The 13,218-nt window shown below is 44.4% G+C and overlaps 1 protein-coding gene across 1 annotated transcript in view; it reads right to left on the bottom strand.

The window, feature by feature from the left end:
- Positions 1-158: 158 nt before the first annotated feature.
- Positions 159-13,218, bottom strand: part of LOC132390286 (SLAM family member 5-like) — a 42,057-nt gene continuing 28,997 nt past the window's right edge. Inside the window, exon 4 of the mRNA XM_059962898.1 lies at positions 159-429. Within this exon, the coding sequence (XP_059818881.1) occupies positions 224-429 (206 nt within the window). The 3' untranslated portion in view covers positions 159-223. The remainder of the gene's footprint in view (positions 430-13,218) is intronic.

Here is a 13,218-nt window from a genome sequence, read left to right on the forward strand (position 1 = left end):
AAGCACCCATCTCCTGAATCCCTCCCTCATCTCTCCTTTCCATCCCACCCTCCATGCAGGATTTCCTGCTCCCTCCAACCTCCTTATTCCTTCCTCCAACCATCCACCTCCTCCCCCTCCCACCTGCACCTCGATTCCTGTCATCCACATACCCTGACACCAACTACACCCCTTCTCCCACCTTTTGTCCCGATATGTGAGAGTCAGGATGTGAGACACCTGCCTATACCCCTCTCCTGCTCCCCCTGCCCGGACTTGGCTGGACCTCCTGTCCTAAGGGTAGGGCTGTTGGGTACTTGCCTGCAGACCCTCTCTCTCCTGTTGCACTCCTCCTGAGGGTGAAATATAGCGAGAAAGTAAGTCCCACAATGACACCGACGATGTTGATGCTTGCAATGAGTGCAGAGATGCTCTTTGGAAAATTGTCACCTACACCAGGAGAGGAGAAAAGCTTCTGTGAATAACTCCATCCTCTCACTTCCAATGGTGGGAGATCGATGGATTGATTCCACCCCCCTCCGGCTGAAGAAAACTCCCATTCACCCCAGTGCTGATTCCTACCACCCACACATCACTCCTCTCCACTCCATTACCACTCATCACCTCCATTCCTCCTCATCACTCCCCTCCCCTCCATTACCTCCTTCTCTCCTCACATCACTCCCCTACCCTGTTAGACCTTGTCCATTCCATTACCCCTCATCACTCCTCAGATTTCTCCATCCCCTTCCATTACCCCATCTCTCCACTGCCCCCATTAACCCTCATTATTTCCCTCCTCTCCATTACCTCTCATCACTCCTCACATCATTCCCCTCCCCTCCATTACCCCTCATCACCCCTCACTGCCCTCCCACACACTCAGCCACATTCTACCTCTCCATATGTCAGTAACCCATCTCCTTGCTCACCAACTATTGAAGTGTTTCTTCTGTTGAAATCAGCTCCTGTGTCAATCATATGCACTGTTATTCACTGTATGTCCATAAGAGAGAACACACGCGCACGCACAAGCACACACACACACACACATTCTCTTGATCCTGTGAGGCCGTAACACAATGGGTTTGGACTGGGTGTACCACACAGTTTCTTGTCTGTGCTCATTATCCGGTCTAGGATGGGCTTTTCTCAAAAACAGCTCTGAACACCGCGTGAATGGACAAGATTTCAGAAAACTCTCTCCAACTCTCCTTGCAGGCTCCCACTAGCCTCCTCACCATAGGAGTATTTATTCCATGACAGGAATGTGTCCCCTCTCCCCCAGAGACACCAGGCCATTCCCTGAACTGGGTCTCTCCAAAGTTATCTGATTCCACCTGACGGGGGGCGGGGGGCTGTCGTGTCTGTTGAGACATTCGGAGGTTTCAATCTCACGTAACTGTGGGCCCTTCACCACTCGCCCATCCTTAATTGATTCACATCAGCCCCTTTCGACCACAAGCAAAGCACCTTTCTCTCCAGCTGAAAAATGTAGGCAGAGAATTTCTCCCCTTTCTCCTGGAACCCATTGCTAAACCCCGTCATAAGCTCCATTGGACTTCCTGTCGTGTCAGAAACACTTCCTAGTACTTGCAGGTCGCCACAGAAGTAGCAAAGGAGATTTGAGGACATCACCACTTCAGCAGCCGGAGCTGTCTTTTCACATTATCAGGGCACTGTCACTCACCCAGCAGCTGAGATGTCTGATCCGCCCAAGTCTCATATTCCTCCTCCCCATCGGGGCGGGCTTCACTCCGGAGAATATTCCCAGCCTACGATAACTTTGACTCTCCAGCGGAGCACTTTGCTATTTATCCACCAGGGATGGAATTGCCGATACCTACACAAAATTTTCACCCTTCACTGGAGGACTCATCAGACCTTCCACATCAGAAAACTCCTTCCCATCACTCCATAGAAACGACAGCAAATTGTTTTTAAAATATCCGCCTGCTGCTATGTTGGACTCGGCTTACAATTCAGCACCTTCTCCAATACTCCTCTCTTCACTGAATGTATGGATGGTGCATGGCCCCTCCTCTCCTGAGACCCCAATAGTACCAGACAGACCCACCCCAGTCATGTCATCGTTAGTCTGAACTAAAACAACATATTTGCTCACCTTCTGGTCAAACTGCTTTCCCTAATACCTTAACGGTGATCATACATGATCGTAGCTTTCCCCAATACTTTAACGGTACTTAAATCCCTAATCAACAATTCATCTAAGCTGTGGATATCCACCCCGACCCCAGAACACAAGCTGTTGTTATGGGTAATCTCTTTGATTCACACCAATGCTAAATCACTGTCTCGTTCATAACCACATATCTTCATCACTTTCCTGGATAACACAGGCTTAAACACAAACCTACATAATCAATTCATAACACAATCAAGAGAAAACCTGCAGATTCTGGAAATCCAAGCAACACACAGAAATTGCTGATGAAAATTTGCATCTTTTGTGCGTTAATCAATTCTCAGAGCAATTACACAGTATTCAGCAAATTCAACCTGGTATGATAGCCCCCACAATGAAACCCCTTTTCAGTCAGAGACTCTAGAGACGTTGCTCGTTAACCCCTTGATAACAGCTGCCAGACTCAGATGTGAGAAAACTCCGCATGTCTAGGGTTGATATGAATTTAGTCCCGTCAAAGCTGAGGAGCTGGGATGTCTCTCCTATGCAAGCCCTGATTTCTGTGAAGACTGTGAAATTACTGATCCCATGCAATCGCCAGGCATCAAGAAATAACAGGCTGTATACTGCATACAATAATAAAGAATGTGTGTTATAAAGAAAGTAAAGCTTAACCAAATGGTTAGGAAAGAAAATTTAAAAAAGGGCCCATCAAAATTAGACTGCCTAATCTCCACAGGCCGGAGCTCAAATCAAATCAAATCTCCCAATATACTGATATACTGATAGTCCTGACACATTTTCACTGATTACCACTAGATTTCCCCCTCTTGGGCTTCATCACATTGTGCATTCCCATCGGATCAAATCCTATAGTCAGTTCTCTCTGCATCTTTCACCGAAAAAGATCTTGACCCAGCTCAGTGTTCATCACAAAACCTTTACCTCAGCATTCTCTCAAACCTTCTCCCAGTTTCACCATCCTGATTGGAAGACACAATATACCTAAGCATCCCTTATCTTTAACAAGAACCCAAACATTACAAGCAGAACACACCGCTTCTACAGAAAACTATTAGATGAAATACCCTACAACATTAGGAGTAAAATTTCTATTGGGGGTACACTAGTGGGTTTAACTTAAAGTGAGAGGGGTTAATTTTAAGAGATGTAAGAAGGAAGTTTTTTTCCCTCTCTTTTCAAAATGTAACACAGGGAGGACTGAATGCCTAAAATAAGCTGCCTTGAGTGGTGACAGAGGCAGATACATCAAGGACTTTTATAAGATGTTTAGGTAGGCACATGAACATAAGGAAATCAGAAGGATGTGGACATTGTGTAGAGAGATGGGGTTAGTTTACAGGTACAGGAGCCTCAGGACCCATCCCACCAGGTTCAGGAATTTATTACCCCTCATACACAAGTTATTCCCTCTGGTTTTGAACTCGGGAGGTGCTGTTGAACCAGAAAGGATACTTTCACTCATCTTGACTCACCCTGCACTGAACCATTCCCACAGCTTATGGGCTCACTTTCAGGGAATTGTCATGTCATGTTCTTGATATTTATCGCTTAATTATTTATTACTACATTTGTGTAGCACAGTTAGTTGCCTTTTGCTTGTAGATTGTTTGTCTTGTGAGCAGGTTTCATTGATTCTATGGTGTTTCTTTGTATTTACTGAAAACTGAAAATGAATTTAAAAAGATATTGGATGATGCCAGGGTGGTGTTCAAGGATGGCATTGGAAAACTCAAACATATCAAGGGTAAAAGAGCGTTAAATGACAATACTTCACACAAGTTTTACTAATCCTGTCCAGTTTCTTATACCACCTGTGACAAAGTAGTTGGTAGGCTACACTGCATAGAGGCTGAAGGAATTCTTTCCAAGCTTGCCTGGAGCCCATGGGTAACGCCAGTGCTCCAGCAGCCAAGAATAGGTCTGTCAGGATCTGTGGTGATTTTAAAGTCGTCATCACCCAGTACTGAACGTAGATCAATACGTTCTGTCCAGGATAGGAAAACACTTCAGCACAGTGGACTTAGCTGAGGCCTACCTAAAGATGGAGATTAAAGAAGAGTTCGAACATAGAACATAGAATAGTACAGCACAGTACAGGCCCTTCAGCCCACAATGTTGTACCAACACTTAAACCCTGCCTCCAATATATCCTCCCACCTTAAATTCCTCCATATACTTGTCTATTTGTTTCTTAAATTTCACTAGTGTATCTGCCTCCACACAGGCTCAGGCAGTGCATTCCATGCACCAACCACTCTCTGAGTAAGAAACGTTCCTCTAATATCCCCCTTGAACTCCCCACCGCTTACCTTAAAGCCATGTCCTCTTGTATTGATCAGTGGTGCCCTGGGGAAGAGGCACTGGCTGTCCACTCTATCTATTCCTCTTAATAGCTTGTATTCCTCTATCATGTCTCCTCTCATCTTTCTTCTCTCCAAAGCGTAAAGCCTTAGCTCCCTTAATCTCTGATCATAATGCATGCTCTCTAAACCAGGCAGCATCCTGGTAAATCTCCTCTGTACCCTTTCCAATGCTTCCACATCCTTCCTATAGTGAGGTGACCAGAACTGGACACAGTACTCCAAGTGTGGCCTAACCAGAGTTTTATAGAGCTGCATCATTACCTCGCGACTCTTAAACTCTATCCCTCGAATTATGAAAGCTAACACCCCATAAGCTTTCTTAACTACCCTATCTACCTGTGAAACAACTTTCAGGGATCTGTGGACATGTTGCCCCAAATCCCTATGCTCATCCACACTACCAAGTATCCTGCCATTTTCTTTCTACTCTGCCTTGGATTTTGTCCTTCCAAAGTGTACTACCTCACACTTCTCCGGGTTGAACTCCATCTACCACTTCTCAGCCACCTCCTGCATCTTATCAATGTCTTCCTGCAATCTTTGACAATCCTCTACACTATCCACAACACCACCAACCTTTGTGTCATTTGCAAAGTTACCAACCCGCCTTTCTACCACCACATCCAGGTTGTTAATAAAAATCACAAAAAGTACATGTCCCATAAACGATCCTAGTGGGACACTACTAGTCACAACCCTCCAATCCGAATATACTCGCTCCACCACAACACTCTGCTTTCTGCAAGCAAGCCAATTCTGAATCCACCTCTCCAAACTTCCCTGGATCCCATGCCTTCTGACTTTCTGAATAAGCTTATCGTGTGGAACCTTATTAAATGCCTTACTAAAATCTATGTAGATCACATCTGTTCAATGCGTTACTTGCCATAAAGCCTCACATAAGGCTTTATCACTATAATAGGGTAATTTTTGGAGCAGCATCTGCCCCCGTACTCTGGCAGAAAGCCATGGGCCAGGTGTTGCAAGGTTGTCCAGGTACTCAGTGCTACTTGGATGGTTTAATTGTTACCGGTCAGGTTGACAAGCAACATCTCCAAAACCAAAAGACAGTGTTAAAAAAATTAGAAGATCATGGGCTCAGTGAATGATGCAAGAAGTGTGAATTCTTTCAACCGAGTATTACTTATTGTGGTCAGACCATTGACACACAAGTATTCTGAGAAAATTCATGCAGTGGTGGATGTTCCAAGGCCAAAGGAAGTGTCTCAGTTGCAGTTCTTTTTATGATTTGTCAATTAATATAACAGGTTTCTGCCAATCCTGGTTACTGTACTCCACCCCTTGAACTGATTACTACAGATTACGAAGAAATGGCAATGGAGAAATTAATGTGAGGTGGATTTCCAAAACACAAAGGAACTGGTGACATCAGACACTGTACTCACATGTAATGCCTGGGTTAAGAACATGTTTTATGGTATTTCTTCTCTTACGTTGTTATGTATTTTATTTTACCAGTTTTTTCTGCAAACACAGTGTGTTTGGTTAGTTAAGCTTCATACATTAGTGTTTTTGTTTCCACTGAGATAAGGGGCCATTTGCTCAACTTAGGAATGTTATGTCTGCCAATCGAGTTGTCTTTGTAACGTGTTGTATCCGTCTGTTCAGTGGGCTGCCAAGAAACATTTGAGAGAGCTGGGTGGGATCAGACTTCTGAGGAACAGTGGGCTGGTTTTGGTTGGCAGATGTTGGAAGAAGGAGGTGCGGAGCGGAACACAGGGGAAGACACTCGCAGAATCCTGCCTGAAGGGGAGACCGTGTTGCAGGAATGTGCAGATGAATGGCACAGAGAAGTTAGCCTGTTTGTTCATAACACTGAGTTTTTTCCAGATTAATTGCATAGAGAAGGATTTAGCCTGTTTGTGCATAATATTTTTTGAGGGAAGATGGAACTGTGGCTGGTGACATGGGTTCAGCACTGTGAGTAAAGTGATACACCCAACTACTTTAGGAACGAGCTCCAAACTTTATGTGCACTTTTAGACGGGTTGAACTGTAATGGGCCCTTTTTTTGTTTCTTCTCCTCTGAAGTGTTTGTTAAAGCTGAAATATCTGTAAATAAACTTACACTGTAAGTCTATGCCAGTGTAAGGTCTGTTATTTCCTGATGATCAACACCTTGGCATTGAGCAGTGTTGATACAACATTCACCTCAAATCTGTATTCCCTCCACATTCCAGCTTTCCAAGTTAGTTAAACCCGAATCATACCGACCTGAGATGTGTGTTGCTTATTGAAGGTGGCCTTCTCACCATTCCTCATTCAATACTGAGTCACGTGGCTGTTGGCCAGAGTTATCTATGAGCCAATTTGGTTACGAGCCTCAGTGAGAGGGTTATCCACACCTTCCAGTTAAACTTACTCGTGATGCCTCACCTAATGATATGGGGTCAGTCATGTCACATGCTATGAGTGATGGAATTGAAAGCCCCATAGGCTTTGCATCACGCTCTCTTACTGCTACTGATGAAAAATTAGGCACAGATTGACAGAAAGGCCTTGAATCTGATTTGGGGTGTAAAACATTTCAATCAGTACTTGCATGGGATGGAGTTTACCCTCATTACTGTTTCTCAACCACTGGTGTCCATTTTCAATCCACAGACGGGTGTTCCACTAACAGCAGCTGCACAAATGCAGCGATGGACCAGTTTCATGGAGCCGAAGAGACACGATGACAAGATCAAATTCAAGAGGTCAACTAATCATGGAAATGCTGATGGATTGTTCCTTAGAAAGGAACTGTCTGCAAAATTTACAGAAGAGGACAGATCTTTTTGAAATATTTTCCCTCATGAAAATCGAAAGTCTCCCAATTACGGCAAAGACGATCGAAAGGTAAACCAGAAGGGACTCTACTCGGCCTCTGATCTACATGGTCACCCGAAGTGGCTGGAGTGTGCTGCAGAAATTCCAGTTGCCCCACTTTTACCAATGCTGGGATGAACTTACCCTTGATGGAGTTTCCTTTTGTGGGGCTTGAGAGTTACTGTACCATCCAAGCAGACAGCTAAAGTGTTGGATGACCTAAATGCTGGTCATCTAGATGTGGTTAAAGTGAAAGTCTTGGCTGAAAGCTTTGTCTGGTGGCCTGCGATGGATTAGCAGATCAAGCAACTTGCCATGCACTGTCCAGGATGCCAACTCATCCAGAAGATGCCAAGTGCAGTGCCTCTCCATCCCCGGAAATGCCTTGCTTTGCTCTGGTGAGTGATCCCCTTGTCAGGAAAGACATTATCTTGCAAGAGTAAGAAATCCTCCACAGCGACTAATTCTTTAGACCTGAACAGGACAAGTTAAAATTCACTCTGCTCTAGCTGTTTATATAGTAGTTGAATTTTACATATATAAAATATAGAATTCAAAGGTGTACCAGTGACAGGTTCACTGGTCATTGTAAATTGTCCTGTGGTTAGGTAAGGGTTAAATCAGGGGTTGCTAGCCAGCACGGCTGAGGGCTGGAAGGGGTGGTTTCACACCATATCTCAATAAATAAATTCACAAATGAACTGAGCTGGGATTCTTGCTAAGCAGGGAGGAGTGTTGTGTGTTCAATATTTCAGTAATATTGTAAATATATGGTTTAATTAAGAATTCTTGTCTGTTTACAAAATTTGTTACAGTTATGTGCACGAAGTACGTGAATAGCGCACATCATTACGCCACCTCGTCATATGTGCACACTTCACTAAAGGAGAAACTATGAGGGCACACATACATCCCAGTTTGCATGTTTTCATTTCAATTAGTTGCTGGAGTTACAGAATGTAACAGAAGTCATAAACACTGGACTGGACTGTATTCAGGGATTCATCTTCGAGTCAGCATGAATACACCACAGCTGTCACTGACTTCATTAAAACCTGTGTGGATGAGCATGTGCCTACGAGAACATATTGTACAATCCCAAACCAAAACCTGTGGATGAATCAGATTTGCTATCTGCTGAGGGCTACGTCTGTGGCATTTAAGTCTGGCGACCCAGGTCTGTACAAGACAACAAGACTTGCAGAGGGCTATTTCAAGAACGAAGAGACAACTTCGAGCGATGTTGGAGGTGATATCAGATGCACGTCAACTCTGGCAGAGGTTGAAGGACATTACTTCCAGCGAGTACAGTCCCAGGTGACTCAATCTGTCCTCATTGTCTGACCTCTTCATGTCTGGAATCAACCTGGTGTTTCAAAGCCAGTATATCATTCCTCAAGTAAGGAGACCAGAAATGCACAATGTTCTCCAGATGCAACCTCACCAGTACCTTGGACAGTTACAACGTAACATCCCTGCTCCTAAATTCAGTCCCTCCAGCAATGAAGGCCAACATTCCATTTGCCTTCTTGATGGCCTGTTGCACCTGTTAGCCAACCTTTAGTGATTCATTCACAAGCACTCCCAAGTCCCTCAGCACAGCTGCATTCTGGACTTTTTTTTTACCATTCCAATAATAATTTGCTCTTCCATTTTTCCTTCCAAACTGGATGACCTTGCATTTACCAACATTGTACTCCATCTGCCAGACTGTTGCCCTCTCATTGAACCTATCTATATCCTTCTGCAGATGCTCCGTATTCTCTGCACAATTTACTTCTCCACTCAAAAGTAATCAGAAATGTAGATACTCTATACTTGGTCCTCACTTCCTGATCGTTAACATATATCGTGAACAGTTGCAGACCCAGCACTGTCCCCTGTGGAAAACTGCTCATCCCTGATTGCCAATCAGAGAAACACACATATTGTTTACCCATGATAATGCATCGCCCTCAACTCCATGCATCCTTATCTTACAGATAAGCATTTTAAGTGGCACCTTATCGAATGCTTTCTGGAAATCCAAGTAAACAATGTCCATCTGTTCCCCTCTATACACTGTGCTCATTATATTCTCAAAGAAATCCAGTAAATTTCTCAAACAGGACCTGCCTTTGCTGAATCCATGCTGCATCTGCCTGATGTATCCATTTATTTCCAGATGCCTCACAATTTCTTCTTTAATGATAGCTTCAAGCATTTTCCCAAATAAAGATGTTAAACAAACTGGCTTATAGTTAGCTGCCTTTTGTCTAAATGCTTCACTACCAGATGAGCTCCACACCGTTTATGCCCACTTTGAAGTGGAGAATATAACTACAGCTGTGAAAATCCCTGCGGCACTCAGTGACCCTGTAATCTCTGATTTGGCGGCCGATATTAGGCTATCTTTAAGGAACGTGAATCTTTGTAAGGCGGCAGGCCCCAATTAACTACCTGGTAAGGCTCTGCAAACTTGTGCCAGCAATGGACGGGAGTATTCAAGGCATTTTCAACCTCTCACTGCTACTAGTGGAAGTTCTCACTTGCTTCAAAAGGGCAAAAATTGTAGAAGTGCCCAAGAAGAGTCGTGTGAGCTGCCTTAATGTCTGTCGCTCCGTAGCTCTCATATCTACAGTGATGAAATGCTTTGAAAGATTGGTAATGGCTAGAATGAACTCCTTTCTTAGTAAGGACGTACTGCAGACCCATTACAATTTGCTTATTGCCACAGTAGGTCTATGGCAGATGCAATCTCAATGGCTCTTCATGTGGTCTTAGCTCACCGGGACAATACAAATACCTATGTGCTTTGATTACAGTTCAGTGTTTAACACTATTCCCACAATCCTCATCGATCAGTCACAGAACCTGGGCCTCTGTCCCTCCCTCTGCAATTGGATCTCGACTTCCTAAATGGAAGAGAAAAATCTGTGTGGATTGGTGATAATGTCTCCTCCCAGCTGATAATCAACACTGGTGCACCTCAGGAATGTGTGCTTATCCCACTGCTCTACTTTCTCTGTACCCATGACTTTGTGGCCAGGTACACCTCAAATGCAGTTTATAAATATGACAATAATACGGCCATTGTTTGGTGGTGTCTCAGATGGAGATAATAGGGCATACAGAAGCGAGATATACCAGCTAGTAAAGTGGTGTCACAGCAGCAAACTTGCACTCAATGTCAGTAAGACCATAGAGCTGATTGTGGACTTCAGGAAGAGCAAGACAAAGAAACATGAACCAATCCTCAAAGAAATCAGAAGTGAAGAGAATGGGCAATTTCAAGTTCCTGGGTGTCAAGATCTCTGAGGATCTAAACTGGTCCCAACATATTGATGTACTTATAAAGAAGGCAAGACAGTGCCCATTTTCCATTAGGAGTCTGAGATGATTTGGTTTGTCAAACAAGACACTCCAAAACTTCTACAAATTGAGTTATTCTGACAGGCTGCTTCACTGTCTGGTTTGGGGGGGGGGGGGGGCGGGTTTGCTACTGCACAGGACCAAAAGAAGCTACAAAAAGTTGTAAAGTTAGTCAGCTCCACCTAGGGTACTATCCATCTTCAAGGAGTGATGCCTCAGAAAGGCAGCGTCCATCATAAAGGACACCCGTTAACCTAGGATATACTCTTTTCTCTTTGTTACTGTCAGGAACGATGTACAGAAGCCTGAAGGCACACACTCAGTGATTCAGGAACAGTTTCTTATTCTCTGCCATCCGATTCCTAAATGGACACTGAACCCATGAACGGTAGCTCACCTTTTTTGTTTTTGTATTCTTTCTGTTTTTGGACTAATAAACTATTTTATATATACACACACACACACACACACACAAAACACACACACACACACACACACATATATATATATATATATATATATATAACTTCCTGTAATTGACATACATATTTAATTTTTCTTTCCATATTTATCATCTATTGCACTGTACTGCTGCCTCAATGTTAAAAAATTTCATGATATATGCCGGTGATATTAAACCCGATTCTGATTGTGAAAGTATAGAAGGGGAGGGGTGAGAAATTGCGGGAAGTTAGAGAAATCCATCTTCATGCGATTCTCAGACTGAATATCAGGAGTTCCTCTCCAAGCTGAGACTGGTGGCATCGTGACAGTCGAGGAGGCCAATGGTCAGCCTGTCAGAATGGGAGTGGAATGTGGATTTGAAAGGGTGGCCTCCAGGGAATCTTGCCTTTTGTGGCAGATAGAGAAAAGCTGCCACACAAAGCAGTCCCCAGTCTACATCGATCTCACTGACGTAGAGGAGGCCACACAAGGCAAACTGGATAGAGCAGATGAGCCCGTCAGACTCACAGGTGAGGTGTCACCTCACCTGAAAGGAATGTTTGGGGCCCTGAAGGGTGATGTATTTGTTCTGCTTGCAGGGATAAGTGTCATGAAGCAGATCAGTGGGGAAGGACAAGTGGACAAGGGTGCCTCAGAGACCTCCGTCCCTATGGAAAACAGAGACTGAAGGGAGGATGTGCCTTGCGGTAGAATCCTGTTGAACATAGCAGACGTTATGGAGAATGATCTGCTGTATATGGTGGCCCATGGAGTGGTAGGGAAGGATAAGGGGAGCTCTCTCCCTGATATGGCGGCAGGAAGATAGGCTGAGGTGGATATCCGGGAAATGGAGAAGATGTGGGTGAGGGTATCGTCATGATTCCTGGACAGTAGACTCTCTGAACCTGTGTATGTGTATGTATTCTGCATCATAGTGATGCCATGCTTGGAAATCTTGTGGTGTGGGTGAAGCTCACCCCGCTATGCATGTGGGTAGGATATAGCACACTGTCTCTTTAAAATATAACTGGTGGAGGACAGCTGAGTCTCATTTATCTCATCTCTATGAGAAATTATCTGGCTTCTAAAACCAGGTGGGTACTCTGTCTCTGGACCCCGCAGATACCTGTACTTTGACCATCATCCCAGAGTGTAGTCACTCCTGATGCATTTCTTCCCCCAGGAATCGGGCTAAAGGACCCTTTTCTCAGCTGTGTTACGTTATGACGCCAGGCCTTCAGGACAACACACGGTTCCCAGTGGCGAGCACCAGCTGTGTTTCACTGTTAAAGCTGCCTGCCTGTCACTGGAATCAGGAAATCCCTACCTCCAGGTACTGCGACTTGACAGGGAAGGAGTGAAATGCTTGAACAGCGAAGCTGTACTACACCAAGGTGATGATTTTGGGTTCCATGTCACCTTGTGATAAGAGATTTCTACATATTTCTACAGATATACTGTGGAGACATTCTAACTGGTTGCATCACTGTCTGGTATGAAGGACCATTGCAAAGGATTGGGAAAAGCTGCAGAGGGTTGCAATCTCAGCCAGCTCAATCATGGGCACCAGACTCCTGAGCATTGGGGACACCTTCAAAAGGTGATGGTCCAACAAAGGAGACATCCGTCATTAAGGACCCCCATTACCCAGGACTGACACCAGCATTGAAGACTTTTTAGCAACACCTTCTTCCCTTCCGCCATCAGCTTTCTGAATGGACGGTGAACCAACTCGTGAACTCTATATAAAAATGATACACATACACAAGTTCCTTACTGTAATTTATAGTTTTGTTATGAACTTCACTGCACTTCTACCACAAAACAACATATGCCAGTGATATTAAACCTGATTCTGATAAGGGGTCTCATGACCATTGTCTGCTCCCAACTGGACTGACTCCCATTTTCTGGGATTTGCCTCTTGGGATGAGAGTCCTCAGAGCTGGTCTTAGACAGGTATGGGCTGCTTCTCGAAAATGCTTTCCGTGTTGCTCCACGCCACACGGATGCATTTCCTGTACAGGCTGTCACTGTACACCCTGACTGTTCACCATCGTCTCCACCATTTACGGCCATTGT

Source organism: Hypanus sabinus, unplaced genomic scaffold (genome assembly GCF_030144855.1).
Source record: "Hypanus sabinus isolate sHypSab1 unplaced genomic scaffold, sHypSab1.hap1 scaffold_831, whole genome shotgun sequence".
NCBI classification, from domain to species: domain Eukaryota; kingdom Metazoa; phylum Chordata; class Chondrichthyes; order Myliobatiformes; family Dasyatidae; genus Hypanus; species Hypanus sabinus.